This window comes from Lagopus muta, chromosome 2, assembly GCF_023343835.1.
Source record: "Lagopus muta isolate bLagMut1 chromosome 2, bLagMut1 primary, whole genome shotgun sequence".
NCBI lineage: Eukaryota > Metazoa > Chordata > Aves > Galliformes > Phasianidae > Lagopus > Lagopus muta.
Window position 1 is genome coordinate 28211104 of NC_064434.1, and position 18142 is coordinate 28229245.

General features: G+C 40.1%; 1 protein-coding gene across 5 annotated transcripts in view; it reads left to right on the forward strand.

Annotated features, from left to right (window-relative positions):
* The window catches only part of FAM135A (family with sequence similarity 135 member A), an 81062-nt gene that overhangs the window by 12103 nt on the left and 50817 nt on the right, over nt 1-18142 (forward strand). For all 5 annotated transcript variants that reach the window (XM_048938241.1, XM_048938245.1, XM_048938244.1 and 2 more), the window contains exons 2-3: nt 613-699; nt 5465-5585. In XM_048938241.1, the coding sequence (XP_048794198.1) occupies nt 5509-5585 (77 nt within the window). In that variant the 5' untranslated portion in view covers nt 613-699; nt 5465-5508. The remainder of the gene's footprint in view (nt 1-612; nt 700-5464; nt 5586-18142) is intronic.

Here is an 18142-nt window from a genome sequence, read left to right on the forward strand (position 1 = left end):
GGGAAGTATGTTCTTAGGGCCTGTCTCCTGAATTTTAGCCAGGGTGGCTTTGTCTCCTGAGCAGGAGAGACACAGAGTTTAGCAGGAACGTTTCATCTGACGTGTTACTGAAGGTTGTCTCCTCTACTTAACCATGTGGGGCTGTGTGGGGACATGAGATGCATTTGGCAACTTGGGCCGGAATCTCCTCTTGCCTGCTTGCTGTGTTGTTGGTGGTGATCTGGGATTGTCTCTGGAGACCAGGTGGGCTGCGGGGCACATGGGGTGTGTGGAGCCTTTTGGGAGCTTGGTAGTGAATTTCCTCAGCACACACAGAGGTGGTTTGACCAAATGTGGCAACATCAGCTTTGCCAGGGCACCAGCTTCAAGAAGCATTTTATTTTTTGGCTTCGTTTTGGAAAAGTCAGACTGCTGCACTTGCAGAAAGCTGAAAATTGTGGTAGGAGGTGAGGGCAAATGGGAGAATGGTGGTGGAAGGTACATATGTGTGTTTGCTGGAGAGAATTCAGTATATGAGGACACAGGGAAGGAGAATAAAGAACATTAGTACTGAAAAGCTCAGACTGCACTTAGTAAAACATTCTTGTTTTGATTTGTTTTTTTGTTTTCTAGTTCAAGCAGTATGCTTTTGACAGCAGTAGTGAAGAACTGGAAGACTGGTTAATTACTGTACTAAAAATGGAGTATTTACCAGTAGAGGTAAGATATTTTTTGGATGTACCATGGTTTTATTTCTTAGCTTTGTCTTGCAGTTCCCAGTCCAAGAAGCAGATTAATGGCATTGTTTGACAAGCATTTCACTGAGAACAAAGCTGCTTTAGGAGGTTTCTGCACACCTCCATCTGTCTTTTCATTGCACTCAAAGGTGCTCTGATGTAGTTGCTATGAAGTATTACTAAAATGATTAAGTAAAAAAAAAAAAAAAAGAAAAAACATTTTTTTTCCTTTTTGGTGAGCTTTTACAATCTGATGATATTTCTTTAATCCATTTTGTACTGTTGCCCCAGAGAAGATGAGTTTGAATAATTGAAGAAGAGATGAGTTAGTATGGGGCAGCATGGACTGGCAAGGATATGTAGGAAATTTTCTCCTTAAGAAAAGATTTGTGTAATTAAACCCTCAGGATTGTGAAGTTTTAGTCCTTAGTATTGGATCAAGTGACCAGTAGAGATTTTGTCTCAGTGCTCTAATACTATCGGGTTTTACTGTGCTGCTTTGATTGTTCATAAGTTCTAAGTAGCCTCCAAGAATTGTGAAACCCTTGGATTGTTCTAACCCTGTGTATTAGGATGTTCCTATTTGTTACCACTTCTCTGATACTGTTTATATGCTGCATTAACCTCTGTCACTCATAATGAAGTTGTTCTTGATGAAGGATTCTTGTTTCTTGCAAGCAGGCAGGACAGCATTCACTTCAGTACCTCAGTTTCTGAATGCTAATCATATGCTTTAAAATACAACAACCAACTCATTAAGTATTGAAACGAATTGTGGACATGTAATGTTATTGATGTTAATGCAAAGTTAGCTGTAAATTTAAATAAAATGTACAAAGAAATATCTCTATGCAAGTTTTAACTTCTTAAGTTGGATTTTTTTGTGATTAGCAAACAAAAGTCAAAGACAGCTTCTCCAAGTTTGAGTTTCCCCTTTAAAATGTTTATAACAGAAAATGTTATGCAGCAGTTACAGTTCAAAAAACTCTGTTTTCCTTTGCACTGTTATGAAAGACTGACAGAAAGTCATGATGGGGTTTCTGTCAGGCCAGGACAGTGAGTGCTCCCCTTCACCCTGATTAAAGAGCTCATGGAACAAGCTGATGCTCAGCAGAGAAAAAACCATCCTCAGAGGTCAGCTGGCAGACTGCAGTCCCAGATGTTTGCAGTGACATGCAGTGTTGCTTTATGGTGCACATTGTGAACTGTGGCTGAGTAGTTCTTGTTGGTTTAGCAGTTGATACTGGCACAAGGCAAGGATGCCACTTTCCCAAATGCAGTTGGTAGTTGGGCAAGTACTTTGTTACTGCTTTGAAACGTGCTGCTGTGTGGTTGCTTGGCCCTGTGTTCAAGTCTGCTTAGGCACCTGCCCAAGCAATCTTTAGTGAGCTGGTTGGAGGTGCTGCGTTAGCTCAACAGAGCAAGGAGAGAGTGGCCCCAGCCAGAGCCATGTTAGACGGAACAGAAATGTTACAGGTTTGCTGGACAATTCTTTTGGCAGTGGTGAGAAAGCTAGGGAGCTCTTTTTGTTGTCGAGTAACTCATTCATAAAGAGGACCTTTGAATTTGTCCAGAGTTTCCTGCCTGCTGACAAACCCCGAAGCATTTGGGAGTGACTGCTTGGCTAGCAACTCCTGCAGAAGCAGTTTTCCCTCCTCTTAGAGGGAGCCAAGCTGTTCAGGGACTAAGGACAGTGCCATTAGTGCTGGGCAATCTGAGGCATGTGGTGACGTGATGTCTTCATCCCATGGAAAAGTAGTCCATTTCATCAAAATGCAGGCTGGCTCAGACATCTCTGTGGCATCTTTTGTCCTCCTGAGCCATTTCTCTTTTTTTTTTTTTTTTTGTTTTGTTTTGTTTTGTTTGAGGATTTTTAAGTGAGGTTCTTTCTGAGGTGTCATACAGTTTCATCATGCATTACATACAGTTCCCACTGGGACTGTTGCTCAGGGTCACAGCAGTTCCATGATCAGTTTAGTGATAGCTCAGGTTCCATTTGCAGAAGGCTGTTGTAGGTGAGGCACACATGGTAACATGGTATGGCAACCCCAGAGAATTAGTGTGTCTGACAAGAAGAATGGTTTCCTCATTCTAGCTTTGAAGGCCATTGAGGACATCTCAATCCTGTAGCCAAAGCAGTGGAAGGAGAAACTGTTGCCAAGTAGTCTAGGTTATCAGTTATAATCCTTTCAGTGCAGACAAACTTTAGACATCATTCAGCAAATCTATTAAAATCCCTTGATCTAGATGTGCATTACAACACCAAATTTCTAAATTGTGTCATGCAGTTCATGGGTGTCTAACCTCTCAGCTTGCCTGATCCACATTGTGTGAACAGGAATTGTCTTGGGCCACATATACAAACTATGTTCCAAAAGTAATACCTCCTATATATTTCCACGGAAACTGCAACTGATACAAAGAGCACAATAACACTATTTGATAGAGCAAAAGCTCAGCTACAAAACACTATTTTTCAACATGGTCACCACCATTAGCTGTGCATTTTCAGCAGCTATGAATAAGAGCCTGCATGCTGCACTTGTGAAAATCTGTGCCATCTGTTGCCACTGCTGAAATGCCTCACGCATTGCCTCACTGTGCTCACTGTGTTTGGTCTCCATCAGCATTCAGCAAGCATCAGTAAATGTCAGTGGATGCCAGTTTTTGTACATGGGAGTTCAGTGACACACCTTGCCTTCATACACACTTCCATGTCAGGTGCCATGTTTGTCACACAACAACAACCTGGAATGGAATATTGGCAGGAAAGTTCCACATCTACTGCCATACCACCAACATCCACTTCTGGCTTCAGGGGCCATCATAAGACAGAAGGCATTACTTTCATAGCAGCCCTCATAAGATAGATAGTAAAGTTCATGCATATAAGTAACAAAGCTTACAAAGATTTTTTTAACTTTAATATTTTTTATTAAAACAAAAGAGAGCAACAAAAGCATAGAGCTAGTGGGAAATGTGACCCTGTTGTTGTGAAAGTAATGCATCAGGCTGGTTTGATGGCTGTGGTTGTAATTCTGAGTGAGCTCTTGAGATTTTTGATGAAATTTTGCTCCTCCTTTAGTTCATCCTCAACAATAGCTGTTCACAAATGTATGTACTGCCAAAAAGTGGTGACATGAATAAGATGTGATTGTGAAGGGAGAAATGTTTTTCTCTGGTGTGATGGGGCTTGTAAAAGCGAAGGGACGTGGTCAGATTTTTGAGCAGAATGTCTGATTGCAGCTCTGTGCACTCCATTTGAAAATTCCCAGGTAATGTATTTATGTCGACTGAAAGTGGAGTTACAGATACACCCAGGGCAGGGGGCACGGAGCAGGGGCCCAGCCACATTGCTAGCTGTGTTGGGCTGCATGCAGCCTGCCAGCAGGGCATCTCTGATCTACATGCTGTAGCTCTGATCTGGCATGAAGGGTTCTTGATATGCATTCTTCCTATTGTTACAACTCAATTTCAGGAGCAAAATTCCTCTTTCCCTATTCTCTGCTACATCAGTAGTACTAAGCTACTGTTTCTTTGCTCATAGTGCAGTGTATGCAGAGTCCTTGAACAGGTTCTTAAACCAAGGTTAGAATTCGCTTGTTTGTTGTTAAAAATCTAAACCTGTGCTGTGGTGCTTGAGACCAGTTCCTCTAGAGAAAGTACAGCAAGCTAAATCTTATCACATGTCAGAGGCCAAGATAATTTGGTTGGTAGGTAGCCCCCTCAGGTAACTTGCTTTCAAGTGACTGTTCTGCTTTGGCTGACTTTTCTTTGCCAGCTACTGTTTTCAGTCTCTGTAGTACCACCTGCTGCCTCACAGACTCCCACCTGCTTGTTTAAACTTGTATAGCAGAAACAGAAAAACGTCATAACCTATTAAAGCTCAGACCAGGTCAGGTATTAGGTTTACTTCTTCTGTGCTTGAGCCAGAAGGAGGACTAATGTGTATGATGGATTGCCCATTTTGGTTTTTGTTTGTTTATTTCTCAAACCTGGCAGTGCTTGCAGGAACTAGGAAGATTGAAGACAGATGTTTGCAGAAAAGGTAGTCTGTTTTATTAATCCACTTGATATTGTTGAAGGAAAAACAGCAGAACTCATCAAAGTCTGTAGGATTTTAATTTAAGTATCAGCAGGCAATTGTAAATTAGCAGTATGGTGCCAGTCTGTGGCTGCAAAAAGGACAATGAGAAATAATGCTTTACTACTAAGAAAGATTGACTGAGAATGGGTGTGTTGCCCACCTTAATGCCTGCCTCTCCTCTCCAGTCTTTCCCTTAAAAGTCCTACAGGTCCTGTCAGTCCTTACAACTTCTATTTGACCAAATTGTAATTCAGCTACCCCTATCCTCATATCAGACTTGAGGTAGTGCTACTTGCTTGGCCACTCTGCTTCAGTAAGGGCTGGAAGGAGATCATGCTCTTTGTCTCCTCCATGGCAGTATTTTTTCTTCTCTCCAGCCAATTACCAGAGCAGAGCTGCAGTACATAACTATCAGTAAGTTCCAGGGCTGTGTTATGCTAATCATATCGTGATACTTCTTTGATAATATTTGATTCCTCCACAGCAAAGATACAAGTTATTTGGGGCAGGATTTGGCATATCCATTGTTCATGTTTACCACAGGAAATGTATATTTAAGGAACCTATGAAACTCTATACAATAGCATTTTCATTTTATAAGGACCAGCTAGATATTGCCCTTGCATATGTTTTTAAAAAATTGTTTTCTGTTTGTTTTCAGTAACTAAGGTGCTGACAAGTTTTGACATCTGCATCCTCATAAACATGAGTGAAGTTCAGGCTATGGTAGAATTCTCCGTGGAGCTCCACAAATTCTTCAATGTGGATTTGTTTCAAAGAGGGTAGGTGGTGCATTCTTCGACACTTCACTGTGGTGTATGGCTGATGTTGGAAAGTTCAGAGTGTGTTGTGTCATGTAGAGTTGCTTCACGTGTTATTGACTGTTTTGTAGTGATTTGGAAGTTATTTATTCTTTGTTGGAAAGGTATATTCTGGCCAGGAATTGAAATGTTTGAGTAATTTGACCAAAAACTTAAGCTGTAAAGAAGTACCTACTGTCTGATTGGACAAGAAGGAAGTTTTGTTGTTCTTTTAGAGAGTAGATGATATCCTTACCCAGACTTTTACCCTTTCATATCTTAATTGCTGTAATCCCTTTTGCTTGCAATATGATAGGCTTTTCTCTTGAATCTTTTAAAATCTTTTAAAAATGTTGCTGCCCCTATTAGCATATTAGTTTATCAATTTAGCATTAGACAACTTCACTAGCTTCTGTTGTCCTCGCTGTGCTGTGCCCCCACAGAACTGGGAAGGAGATCTGGAGGTGGAGTCAAGAGATGCCTTTGTAAAGAGAGCTTACCCTTCTCTAAATTTGACTTCTGGTGAATTTGAAGTTGGTACTGACAGGTGATAAGCTGTTATGTTCACTATCATTTGCGGTCATACTGTATGCAGCAAACTGGCTGCATCCATCTTTTGGGGGAAATTGTAATTTCAGTCTTCATTGGAGGAGGATTGAGGAGCACTTAAGAGGTCTGAGAGAATACTGAGTATATTCTAAGTACTTTGACAAAAAAAGTATAGTTCTTTGAACTGTGTCCTTTTTTTCCCCCCTGAAATTAGCAGCGAGGGAGAGGTTAGAATATGGCAACATGTTAGTTTTAATAGAGAAGAGCCTGAAGGAAAGGAAGTGTTTAGGTTATCTTCACCCTCTGATCCTAATGATCCCTCAACAAGGTAGTTAGGAAGCAAAACACTGCATTTTAATTACGGTGCTCAACTTGGCACATTTCTTTTAAGCTTGCTGTTTATAACACAGTACATTAACAGAACAAGTTGAGAGAAGAAGAATGCTGACATGAGAAAAATGACAAGTAGATACTGAGTCTCTGGTTTCAGCCTTCAACTTCAGCCATGTTATCTTAGAAAGCAAAGTTAGGAAGGAGAGGGAGCTGCACTGCCAGAATAAGTCCCATGTCCGTGGAGATGTTTTGGTGGTTAACTTTTCCTAAAAGCTGTGCTGCAGCTGTAAGTAGTAGAGTTACGTAATGTAGTTAAAGAATAATTTAAGTTCTTCTGATCTAATACAGCTATCTCATTATATAATATTTTCTTATAGCTCTGTACCAATTACTTAAAAGCGAGCTTGCTCCTGGTTGCTCTTTTGGTTCATTTTAATCTGTTCTACATTCAGATAAGGCTTCACATAATTTTCCTTTTTAGATTAGTGTGATGTGATCATGGGAGTTTTTGCCCAAACACTGTTTGATATACGAGTATTGTGTGACAAAATGAGTAAAAGAAATTTAATTGGCTGGGAGCTGTGAGATTGAAGATCTGAGATAGCAAGGCCCTTTTGTCATTTCATAAAGGCTCCAGTTAGATCAGGGTTTTGTAGTGCTGTCCTTTTATAAATAAAATGGGAAACGTACTGTGGTTTGAGTGAGGTGTGAACTGGAGAACAGAATAATGAGTTGGTGGATAACTGTTTGGTGACCATACCCCAAACGTTGTGGTCAAGTGGTGCAAAGTCCAACCCACAGTTAATGGCTAATAGCATCCCTCACAGATTGAGACTGGATCAATACTGTGTAGAGTTTGGTTAACAGCCTGGATGATGAAACACTGTGCCTTCTCAGCAAGTTTTTGAATGATAACAAACTGCAGGGAGTGATAAGATACAGTAGAGAATAGAAATTCTCTTTGAAAGGACCTGGATAAACTGGAGATACAGGCTGACAGGAACCTCACTGCGTTGAAGGCAAATGCAGAGTCATACAGATGGGGGCAGATAACCCCATTAACAGTGCAGGCTGGGGGGCTAACTGGCTCCAAGACAGCTTTGCAGAAAAGTGCACCTAGGGCCTGATGGGCAGTGAATTGAGCAGGAGCTAAAAGAATGCTCTTATGGGTCCCTTCCAGCTTGGGATATTCTGTGAGTCTGTGATTCCATGCTCATATTTATTGTGATTTGAAGTTCCCTTATTTTCTGACAGTTGAAAGTGGCAGCCACTCACAAATGATGCATGTTTTAAACATGGAGGAGAAACCTACCTGCCACAAAACTGTCTGAAAGATTCTGAGACTTCGTGAATGACAAATGTGGTGCCCATTTTCTGCAGCAGTTGTTCTGCCTGAACACTGGCTTTGCCCTAAACTAGAGACGCATTTGCCTGAGGAAGGAACAGGAACTGTGGGCTCATTTTGGGTGGATTGATCAGTCTTTTTATCCTGTTTGTACCTGACTGCCTGCTTGCATCCCACCTTTGTTTCAATTGTGAATTCTTTTGGGGTGAAGGACCGTAATATAACATCTTTCATAGTATGGTATGTAATGCAAACTGGTAAATTCCCTTAACCACTTCATTTAATTTTCATTTGACTTTGATATATGTTATGTTCTACTTTGAAGGCTGTTGTTTTGGCCTTGTCAGTCTTCTGACTCCTCTCTCATCACAGCATCAAGCACTCTGGGAAAGCAAGGTCTCCATCTTTCCTGTGTTACGCTGCCTGACTCCCTATTAGCAGCTTAGCCTTGGTGCCAGGCTGCATTTCCCACTTCTCAGTTTTCAAACCAGGATATTAATTTTTCCATACTGGTTTTCCACTTTGAAAAGTCTGCAAAAGAGATGCTCAATGCGTTTGTATTGTTGCAAAAGTCTCGTACTTTGTAGAACTATTAGATACATGGGGTTTTTCTGAAAGAAGAAATTTCTTTTTCTGTCCTGCCAGTGTCTTCACACAAAAGCTGTTTCCTCAAATTGTTTTTGAAACACTGACAGTTTCTGTGTCTGTCACTGCACATCCCTATTTATATTTCCATGCTGTCTCTTTTCCTGTAAGCCCTTTAGTGTAAGGGCTCTGTCCATTTGCACAACAGGTAGCTAGTTAACTAGGCTTAATACAGGAAGGCCTATTCTCCCTATTTTTAATAATCATTAATAATTGCTTTTTCAAATATGAATTGGAAAATGTATTGGTCAAGAGGAACTCAGCTGATGGTTTGTAGTTAAGCACAGCACAGGTGTTGCTGTGAGATCTGCTTTGAAAACAGCATTAGTCTATATTTTCTCTGCCTGTGTGCAATCTTATTTTGTCTAACCATTTCTTTATTTTGTCTGTAATAGTGCACACAGCTAGCTAGATTTGCATTTAGACTTTTCAGTACTAAAAGCTCGATGTGTCTGATTTATCTTTCCTTTTTTTTTTTTTTTTTAAGGTAAAAGTTTCTTTTGTGAAGTCCAATATCACAGAAATGTGAAAACACTTCTTGGAAGCTATTGGGAAATTAACCTTATGTTATTGTTCTATGCCATAGATGCATGTTTTGGCCCTGTGTGGAGAGTTACAAATGTATCTCAGCAGCAATGACATTTTATGCTTCCATCTGTCTTGTTGTGCAATGTAGCATAAAAGAAAATACACTGAATCAGAGCATGAATTTTAATGACTCTTACTATGATTACATGGTAATTTAATAAGAAATCAGGCAACAAATGAAAGCTTATTTCATTTTGTTTTCTCTGGATCCAGTGAGTTATCCGCATAAGTTTTATAACGTGTTAACATTAAGTTAGCATTTTTAGCCCTGGCTGAATCAGGAGATGGACAGTTTCTGTTCCTAAATAAAGAAGCAGCCTCTGCAAATGGTTTGTGTCATTGGCATATGATCAAATAGCAAGCAGTTAGGGCACATGGCATGTTCAGGCAGACCTGCTTGGTTTTGTTTGGAATTCATAAAGCCCAGTCAAACTTTTACTTTCAAACTGCATTCCTGTATGACACAGACTCTAGGAAATAAGTGCTCTGAGTCCTCTTCTGACATGTAGCAGCAGATCTTCTGAAGCATAGTGCTGTGATCTTTACTTAATGTAATATGATCTTTTCAAAGGGAGAAGAAAACTGTCAGATTGGTCTAGTAGCTGCAAGATGAGCTCTGTTCTACAGCTTATGATTTTCCAGTAATACAAACAGCAGTAATGCAGGTTCAAGATTTAGCGGGCCAGGCTGTAAAAGCAGGGAATTGTCTGTCTGGGAAAAAAGCGCAGGTACTTCTCTTTCTTACTACTTCTCTTACTTTTTTAAAGTGGATCGACTTCTGCATCTAGTTCAGTGGTGGTCGCACACACAGGTCCTTCTTGCTCTGAGGCAAGAACAGGCAAAACTGGGAATGAGCAATCAAAAGTCATTTGTTAAGTTGGTATTGCTTCAGATGTTAGAAGTTAGTATGATCAAATACCCCAATAGATCTTCTGACGGAAGATGCCTGAGAGGACAAAGATGTGATGTGGTCAAAAGAGCAATGTCTGTTTGAAGTGCCAAATGATGGTACTTCAGAATCTTGCCTTTTCCAAAGGAAAAGCCCTACGTTTGTTGAGAATAGTAGTTGGAAAAGTAAGTGTAAAATTGAGCACTGCTTCCTTTGAGTTAGAAATTAAAGCTTTTGATCTATGCTCTGCCTTAGCTATGTGAATGGAACTTAAGACACTGGCAGGTTGTACCACTTGTCTTTAGATACCTGAGTAAAATATCTGTGTTAGGATACTTCTGGCCACACAGAGAAGGTTGCTGAGTAGTTGTTCAAAGCCACTGTAAGTTGGGTTTCTACTCAGACTTGGAGAATCTTATCTTTTTATTCCACTCCATGCATTAATTCCTAGAGGACTTGCCTTGCTCTTAAGAAACTAAGTCAGATGACTACAGCTCTTGGTTTTAGATGCATCTTCTGACATATCTAAATATAATGGTATAGGTGCTTACTACTTCAGTCATTATTCCTGGGTACATAACAAATTGTTGGTAATTGCAGCTGTACTGAAGGGTTTGTTTACAAAAATTTAACATTTTTTTTTGCCCTCCAACACTCCCTCAGCCAATATACTTTCAAAAATATGCCTCAGTGTTTGATAAATGTTCCTGGGTATTCATTGTATATTCTAGACTTCTCAGGTATTGGCTATGGATTTCAAATAACCTGGATTTTATTCAGACCTTAGCACCTACACCTATGTAGTCCTTCTGGAAGGAAACAAGTCATCCTAATATTCAGAATTCATTATTTTGAATGAGTCAGATGCACTTTCCAGACACTGAATTTGGCAAAATTTACTTTTCAAGAATAAAATAACAAGTGTTTAGATGTGCTCTTTTGCCATCTTGCCGAAGCCTGCTGGAGCACTGCCATAGCTGTAGCTATTTTGTGTGACAAGAACATTAAATGTAACTGTGATATGGCTTAAGTCACATGTTTTCCTTTAAGGACTGCACTTGGAGGTCTGTGTAATTGCTTCTTTCTTTACATTATCAAAGAAAATGTGCCTTTTGAGAAAGAAAAGACCAGGTACCATTTCGTGTTGCAGTGTAAGGATTATGGATCAGCCTTGTGCAGTGTTGTCAGCAGACTGAATGAAGATTTTCAGCAGAAACATGACCAGAGAGTTCATTTTAAGGAGTAAGTGACAGTGCAAGACATTCCTGAATATACAATGATTTTTCTCCAGATAAAGCTCTCTTTTTTTTTTTTTTTAACCTTTTTTAACTATAACAATATTGTTAACTTCTGTGTGTAGTATGAGAGTAGGTGTTCACTGAGGTGTTAGTTGAAGACATTAGAATAATGGTTTCTTTAGTATGTAACTTCTCTTTCTAAATCCAAGTTGTACTGTAAGTTTTTCAGTATTCTGGAATGGCATATGACAGCAGAAGCACTTTTAACTTTGCATTAAGAAACGTGCTTAATCATTAGCGTTGCTAATTTTAAGATTCTCTCTCACAAGTGTAGCACTCTTTTGTAGCATGTAGATTCTTTGTTGGCTTATAGTTCAGACCAGTCTCTATCCGAGGGTAATGAGAAGCAAAGAAAAATCTCTTGTTTCTAAGTGTTCTTCCCTAATTACATGTAGTTGGTTATTGCAGAAAGATGATTTATGCTAGTTCTTTCAATTAGCTTGAGATCCAAAGCTATCAGCAGGAATAGAGAGAAATGTTCCCTGAGTATTCCAGAGTCATATCTGCCTTGTGGAACAACAGAAAATCCTGGCATAGTGCCGCCTTGTACTCCTTCTGCTGTGCATACATTCATTCTTACATATTTATGTATTTGCAACCACAGACCACGGTTTACTGGATTATCTTAGAAATGCAGCTTTGTCTGAATGTGGGTGCCTATCGCACACCTGTCACACCACCAAACTCAGACTTGCTGCTTCTGCTTCAATCAAGTGCCTACTCAGAACTCACGTTGCATCACATCTCTTAAAGTCTTCTTCTTTCACTCATTAAACCTCCCGATACCTTTTCTAATTACTGTATGTCATACAAAGTAACTTTTCATACCTTGAGATTTCTTACTGTCATTCCTTCCTCTCCACTTGTTCTCCCTTTACCAGATTCTTGAGTTGACAGGTAAGAAACTCGAGATGTTTCCAGAGGGTTGTAGGCACTCAGGCTTACACATCTGAGCTCTTCATTTTTTATTTATTAAAGAAAAAAAGGAACTTTGCCCAATTCAACATATTCATGTTAATCTATACAACTTAGTTTCTCCAGAAAGTTTGAAAATTCCTTGGACTCAAATCCATTGTGAAACAGCATTCTTGTCTGCGGATTTGTGGTTGGGTTAAGCCAGTACAGTGGCATATATCTGCCAAAGGGTTTAATATGCATGGTCATCTCTTGATTTGTTTGCCATTCTGTGATCAATCAGATGGTCAGCATTTGTAGCAGCTGGCAGCAGTGTAGTCTGGGAGGGGATTAAGCGGGCTGGGACATTAGCTAAGGGTGTACATGTTAGTGAAAAGGAGACCTGTTGGATAGCAGCAGTCTGAAAAGAATCGTCCCTCTTCTGGTGTTTCCTGTGTGCCTGCAGTAATGCTCTTCTACCTTTTCATGGGCCAAACCAAAATAGTAAGCCAGCAGAAGAATTACAGCAAACAGACAGTATAATTCTACCTTCCACAGCTAACTCTGCCAGTGCAAGAGCAGAAGATAGAACAGAGGAACAGGATCCCTGCTTTTATCACCAACTGGCTTCTGGGCTGATATAACTGTAATGCCGTGGAAGTTCAGTCCTCCATGTTAGGAGACTGTCAAACAGTAGGGTCTGCTTCATCAGTGTGATCTTTTGCTGACAGCAGTCCAGAGATGAGTATGTTTTGAAAGAAACCCTCTGTCTGAACTTCTGCCTCCTCCTCAGTTGGCATCACTTCCTGTAGGATAGGGAGTTGTGACAGACATCAGCTACATCCATTCTAATTTCCCTAGCTGTCATTTGCGGATACAGACTCTGGTTGGCGGTGCCAGTTTGCAGTTTCTGCTTTCCTTGCTCCTGATTCTTCCTTGTCACCACAATGGACAGCCTCTCAGTTGTGCTGTCTGAGCTGCTGAATGAGTCCAGTTTGCAGCACTGCTCTGCAAGTAGCGTGCTGATAGGATTGAGTGGATGAAAATATGCTGTAGCACAGGGGCAAGAGTGAGTGTCTGGGAGGACAAGGCAGAGGGAAAAGTGAAAACAGAGCTCTTCAAACTTGACTTTTTTGCAAAATTCCTTGTGTTGTAAAACCATAGTCTAATTTTCAAGACTTTCTTGGTATTTCCTTATTATGAAGAGGACGAAGATTTCCTCGATGCCAGCTAGCATGAGAGACAAATTAAAGGATTCAGACAGCTGTAGGGCAGTGAGGGGCCCAAGCCCTGATATTTCTGAGGGAAAGGACCCTAACCATTACTACAGCGCCAGGACCTTTCCCACTGGAAAGGAGGAAGGAGATATCAGAAAGCAAGTATGCTGACATTCAGAATAGCAACCCCCCCGCCCCTACGGTTCCCTGAGGAGAACCTACAATACTTCTTCCGTGAGTCTGGCAGATTTCTGCTTACAAGGAGCAGTGGCGGAAAGTCAGCCTTAAACCAGGGAACACAAGAGGTTTTGGAGTGTGACTTTGCTCCTATCTTGCTCCTGGCGATGCTGTCTTAAGCTGGCTTAAATCAATCGTGAAACTTCACCTTGCTTGAAGGTGAAAGATGGAAGCTTCTGACGCCGAAGGACTGTTGGTTTTGGTTTTTTTTCATAATGTCCAAATAACATCTAAGAGCAGTTGTATTAGAAACAACATTGATGTAAACTAGAAAAGAAGAAAAAAGAACTTGAGCTGATGTAACTTCCTTAAGTGGTGAAGCTGTCTACAGGGAAAAAGATGAAGATGTTGGCAAGGTCAAGAGAGTACTGACTTTTATGTAATGTATCTTGCATAAAACATGATAGTTTGTGTGCATTTGGTGGTGTTGCTTTTGTGGTGTTTTTTTTTTTTTTCCTTACCATTATTTTTGTCACAATTTCTTTGTGGTACCTAAATTTCCATTTTTCATTAAGTGCACGATATGTTTGCCCATAGAATAGAGATTGAATTTCATTAAAGTAGGCTACCAAGAGAATGGTAAAGCTTGTATGTTTGATTACTGACAGATGAAACAGATGCACAGCTGCAAAACTTGGGAAACAAAAACTGAAATACCGTTGGAGCAAGTACCAGAAAATGAGTTGTCAGACTTGTCTTCTGGTCTCCCATCTGTTGTGTTTGCTAAACCTTGATTTCAAAATTAATATGTTATGATGTTTCTGAAGAAGAACCGCTGTCTGTTTGCAGAAGGTGGAGCTTTGGAAAAGCTGTGACTCCACTTGCCAGGAAAACTTTACATCCTGTACCTTTGTCCCCAGAAAATTGAAATGTTCGAGACAATCAGAAGATAAACACTTGTAAAATGTTATTTGTGATGCTAATATCTTGAATTAAATACATAAAACATTGTAATACTAATTTTAATCCATGTAAATGCAGTTGGAAAGTTTTCATAGCAGGGAAATCATTAAGATGAGATCTGTAGAGTTGTTATAATTTAAAGATAACTTAAATTTAGAGAAAACTTAGCATGATTTATTATGTTCCCTTCAGTAATAACAGGAAATAAAAGGGGAACTAAAATTATAAACAGACTGATACAAGTTAAGATTTATTTGATTAAATAAAAGCTAATCCATTATTACATGTTTATTAGGCTCTTTAAAAAAAGAAACAATGAGATTTATTTGAGAGTAGTATTTCCCTTTCAAGTTTTTAAGTACCAGTGCAGAAATTGTACCCGACTGTGCTGCTGGTAAGAACATGGAGAAAAGCCTTTTGTAATAATAAGGCAAAATCCTTAACTGCATTTACTTTCCTGTCTCCCTTGTCTGATTTATTGAGGTAATAATCTTCCAAATAATTGCCATCCAACTCCCAACCTAACAACTCTTTCGTTCAAATACATCTTTAGTTGTTAGAAATGAAGGTGTTCCATAGACATGAGATGTATTATTTTTTAAAGAAGTTACTTCCCAGCAAAATTCCAAACAATACAGGTTTGTGACTGGCTGTGTGAAGTGCTAAATGCCTTTACAGCTTTTAAGATGGGTTTTTCTACATTCTTGAAAGAATTAGTGTTGTTAGGGTCTCTGTAGCAAGGGGGGTTTATCACAAGATAAGACTGTAGGACAGGGAGATGCTGCCAGAAGTACATTAAAAATTTTCTTCTGTTGGATGTTTTTAATATATAGCTGCCTCAAACCCTTACTGCAGTGGAACCTTCTGTTCTCCATTTTCCATTTTCCTGTGCACCAAATGAAGCTTGCTTTGCCACACCTGTCTGGTTGATGTCAGCTTGGACAAAGGAAAGGAGAGGAGCATCAGTAGTTTTCTTCACCTGAGCAGGTGGTTTTCAACATGACCACGTGTTCAGTAGATCCCAAGGGCTTTCCTGAGGTTTTGCATCTGCAAGGTCACAGCTGTTCCCTCGTTTTGCAAACTGATAAATTTAGAAGCTGCCCTGCAGGTGACCCAGTGCGCCTGTGAGTGCTGAAGTCCAAGATGTTCATTGTTTGCTCTTGTTAGTGTGACTGAATCCATTTAAGTGTGCATTGAGTGCATGGGGACTCAGGGACAAGGCCAGAATTTGCCGTGTGCATTTCTGCCTTTCCTCTGCTTGGCAAGAAGAACTGCAGAAAAGTTTTACCTCACTGAATTGTATTATAAAACTTTTCCAGGACATGCATTTCCCTTGGAATGTGCTTTAGCTGGTGAAGTAAGTGGTTTTTTAAGTAAGTGCTCATGCAGCTGTCTCTGTAAAAGCACACAGGCTTTTTTTATGCATGAGATGTTTTTTTTAAATAATGCTTGTCCTTGATGACTCTACTTGCACACATTACTGCCTGTGGTTCCATGTAAGAGCATTAAAAAGCCACGTAATCATTACTTCTTATCTTTCCTTTTTTGTTGGTAGCAAGATAAATTCTGATTGTTATTAAGCCAGTTTCTTGCTCAGATTATAAATGAACCCATACCCATCTAAATGATGATCCCAGAGAAAAAAGAAATCTGTCTGTGTTTCCATGTTGGAAAGTATTTTCTGATTCATGTCAGATTTTGAGTCTACGAGATTTTAATGCAGCTTGTTTGGAAAAGATTCAATCCTTTACTCAGGATGACCAGTGAGGTTATTCCAAGCCTATTGGAGATCAGTAGTACTGAATATCTATTTTAGAAGACCTTTTCCTACGATGTCTGTTGTAAGGATACTAATCTCCAGATATCCTTCAACTTTTTAATAGCATTACTATGGAATTATGGATGTGCATGTTATTGTATTCAGGACCAAATGAGATAAAATGGGCAGCAGCAAGCACATACATTTAGCACATTGCATAGGCTTGAGTTGGCAGAAATGCTGCAGATATTTATAAGCATTCTATTAGTGACTTCAATTTTGATTCTGTGTGCTGACACAGTAGATACAAAGCATGTGCAAAGGTACCTTTTGGGATATTGGTGTGAAATTGTTTCAAAACAAAGGTTTGATGCAGTGAAATGGTAAGAGATCTGGCATTCATCTTTGACCTGCTGTCAACGATTTACATAACATAACACCTGCTGTCTGTGAGCTGAGAAAGAAAGGATAAATGCTGGGAGCATTTAGAGAAGGAAAGGCTGGCAAATTTTAAGAAATAGTTTTGTATATTGTCTTTTTTCCCCTCAAGTTTATGATGTAATAGGAACTAGAAGATGCTGCCTACCTCACATGTCACCTTGATACAGAATTCCAGATGCGGTCTAAGGAGTGCTGAGTAAAGAGAGATAATCACTGTTGTCAACCAACTAGCTGTGCTTCTATTAATACTGCCCAGGATGGGATGGTGAGGCCTCATCTCTCTGTGTTCAGCTTTGGGCACCTCAATACAGAAAGGACACTGAGGTGCTGCAGCAGGTCCAAAGAAGGGCAACAAGGCTTGTGAAGGGCTTGGAGAATATGCTTTATGAGGAGAGACCGAAGGAACTGGAGTTATTTAATCTAGGGCAAAGGAGGCTGAAGGGAGACCTTAATGCTCTCTTTGAATACCTCAGAGGTGTTTGCAGCAAGAGTGGGGTTGGTCTCTTCTCACTGGTGACGGGTAACAGGACGAGGGGAAATGGCCTTAAGTTGTGCCAGGGTTAGTGCAGGTTAGATAGCAGGAAAAACTTCTTTACAGAAAGGGTTGTTAAGCACTGGAATAGGCCCCCCAGGGAGGTCGTTGAGTCGCCATCCCTGGATGAGTTTAAAACTGTTTGCTCAGGGACATGGTTTAGCGGAGGATTGTTAGGGTAGTATGGTTAGGTTGTGGTTGGACTTGATGGTCTTTAAGGTCTTTTCCAACCTGAGCAATTCTGTGATTCCATGATTCTCCTGCCAGGCCCCACTGGTGGTTTGTGTTCAACTTGGTGTCTGCCAAGGCTCTCAGATCTTTCTCAGCATGACTTCTTAAGACGAGCAGTCCCTGGCTATGGACTACTGCAGAGTGAGGGCTATTACTAAGACAGAATCCACATGATCTGTTGGTAATACTTTTCAAGAGAACATGCTCTTATCTCTATACATAAAACATTCTTTTTTGACAGCATTAAGCAGAGGTGCCTCTGTTCCTTATCAGGAAGATAATTTAAAGTAGCCTTAAGGCTACATTATTGACATAATAATTATTTTTTTAGATGTTTCAGAAGTGGCATTGGCTTACCTAGTCTTAATAAGACTAGCGCTGGGATGGTCTGCCATAGTGTGCCTTAGTAGTAGTCATAGTTTCCTTTATTGAGAAGCAGATGGCCTGATGGTTTTTGGGGAATGATGAGAATGCATGTCCATAGCTACTGAGTTATATTATCTGTGAGAAAACTAAGTGTGGGCATTCAAGATGAGGTGGTGAACCCTGTAGTGAACAGTGTCTCCAATGAATGAACCTTCATTCTCCAGGTAAAAACCAGATAATGCATATACGTACCATGATTCAGCTGTGGAACCCAGGAACCCAGGAGAAATGAAATGTTTCAGATCTTATTTG